At 35.9% G+C, this 1,450-nt stretch overlaps 1 protein-coding gene across 1 annotated transcript in view; it reads left to right on the top strand.

The window, feature by feature from the left end:
* Window positions 1-1,450, top strand: part of GLB1L2 (galactosidase, beta 1-like 2) — a 130,862-nt gene that overhangs the window by 22,428 nt on the left and 106,984 nt on the right. Inside the window, exon 3 of the mRNA XM_006892851.1 lies at window positions 1,295-1,363. Coding sequence (XP_006892913.1) covers window positions 1,295-1,363 — 69 coding nt within the window. The remainder of the gene's footprint in view (window positions 1-1,294; window positions 1,364-1,450) is intronic.

Raw genomic sequence — 1,450 nt, 5'->3', positions numbered from 1 at the left:
AAGTTGGTAGAAGTCATCTATTTTGTCTTCTTTGGCTCTGCTTGTGGGGCATATATTCAATGATAGTGGTATTTACAGGTCTTCTAGACATAATCTAGATGCTGTATTTAAAATATTCTTGTGAATATATCATTTATCTGTCAGTTTCTTGTTCTAGGGTGACTTGCGGTTTTTTATAATATAAGTAGAGTCATTCATAGTGGATAGGTTTCAGTGGATCTTCCAGATGAAGACAGACTACGAAGCAGAATTGACCATTTACTTCTGAAATAACAGGACTTCTAAAACCTTACAGGAACTTTTTTAGGTATAGTAGTAGAAGTAGAGTTCCCACAGATTAAAAGACATTTTAAAATGAAGAGAAAGGGTTGCAAGCATTTATTAATAATTGGAACATGGAATATAAGAAGTATGAATCTAGGAGAATTGGAAATTGTAAAAAATGAAGTGGAACACATGAAATTCAACATCTTAGGAATTAGTGAGTTGAGGAATACTTATCAACAAGCTGTGTTGTGCAGATGTCATAACCTTCCTTGCATAGAGTCAAGAGAACTTTGAAGCCCTTGCTGTTGAAGATCGAAGATTACAGCTTTGAATATGGATTACATCTCAACATTAAGAAAACAAAAATCTCACCATTAGACCAATAGATAGATGGCAAAAAGATTGAAGCTGTCAATGAATTCATTTTACTTGGATCCACCCTGAAAACCCATGGTAACAGTATTCAAGAAATCAAAAGATGTGTGTCACAGGGAAAATCTGCAGTCAAGTACCTCTCCAAAGGGCTAAAAAGCAAAGATGTAAGTTTAAAGACTGTAGTGCTCCTGGTTCAAGTCATAGTCATTTAAAATACATCTAAAAGTTGGACAATGAATAGAGATGACAGAAGAAGAATTGATGTCTTTGAATATTGTTGTTGGAAAAGAATATCCCATGGAATTTCAGAAGTAAAAACAAGCCTGCCCTGGGGGAAGTGCAATCCAGGTGCTCCTTATAGGCAAAGATGATGAAACACAATTTGGGCATATTGTTAGTAGGGACTAGTCCTTGGAAAAAGACATCATAGTGGGAAATGTGGATGGTCAGAGAAAGAGAGGAAGATCCTTAACAAGCCGGATTGACACTGTGACTATAACAATGGGCTCAAGAATATCCAGAGGCTGTGAGGATTCCCTTGCATTGTAGTTGATGACCCCTAACAACATATTTAAAATGGAGGTGTCATTGCGTACACAGATTGAATAAGGTGAAAGATTCTTATACATATCTGTCTTTTTGTCTATTGCAGGCATGTTCCCTGGAACCTCCATGAGCCAATGAAAGGACGATTTTCTTTCACTAGAAATTTGGATTTAATGTATGTGATAATGCTTAAAATGCCTGTTTCTGTGAGTGGGCATCTGGGCTTTAATTTTGTGAAGATCTAACTTAATTCTTTTTTTTT

The sequence above is a fragment of the Elephantulus edwardii genome, unplaced genomic scaffold (genome assembly GCF_000299155.1).
Source record: "Elephantulus edwardii isolate Elephantulus edwardi_28Jun2011 unplaced genomic scaffold, EleEdw1.0 scaffold00120, whole genome shotgun sequence".
NCBI classification, from domain to species: domain Eukaryota; kingdom Metazoa; phylum Chordata; class Mammalia; order Macroscelidea; family Macroscelididae; genus Elephantulus; species Elephantulus edwardii.
This window is presented reverse-complemented; position numbering and strand designations above follow the sequence as displayed.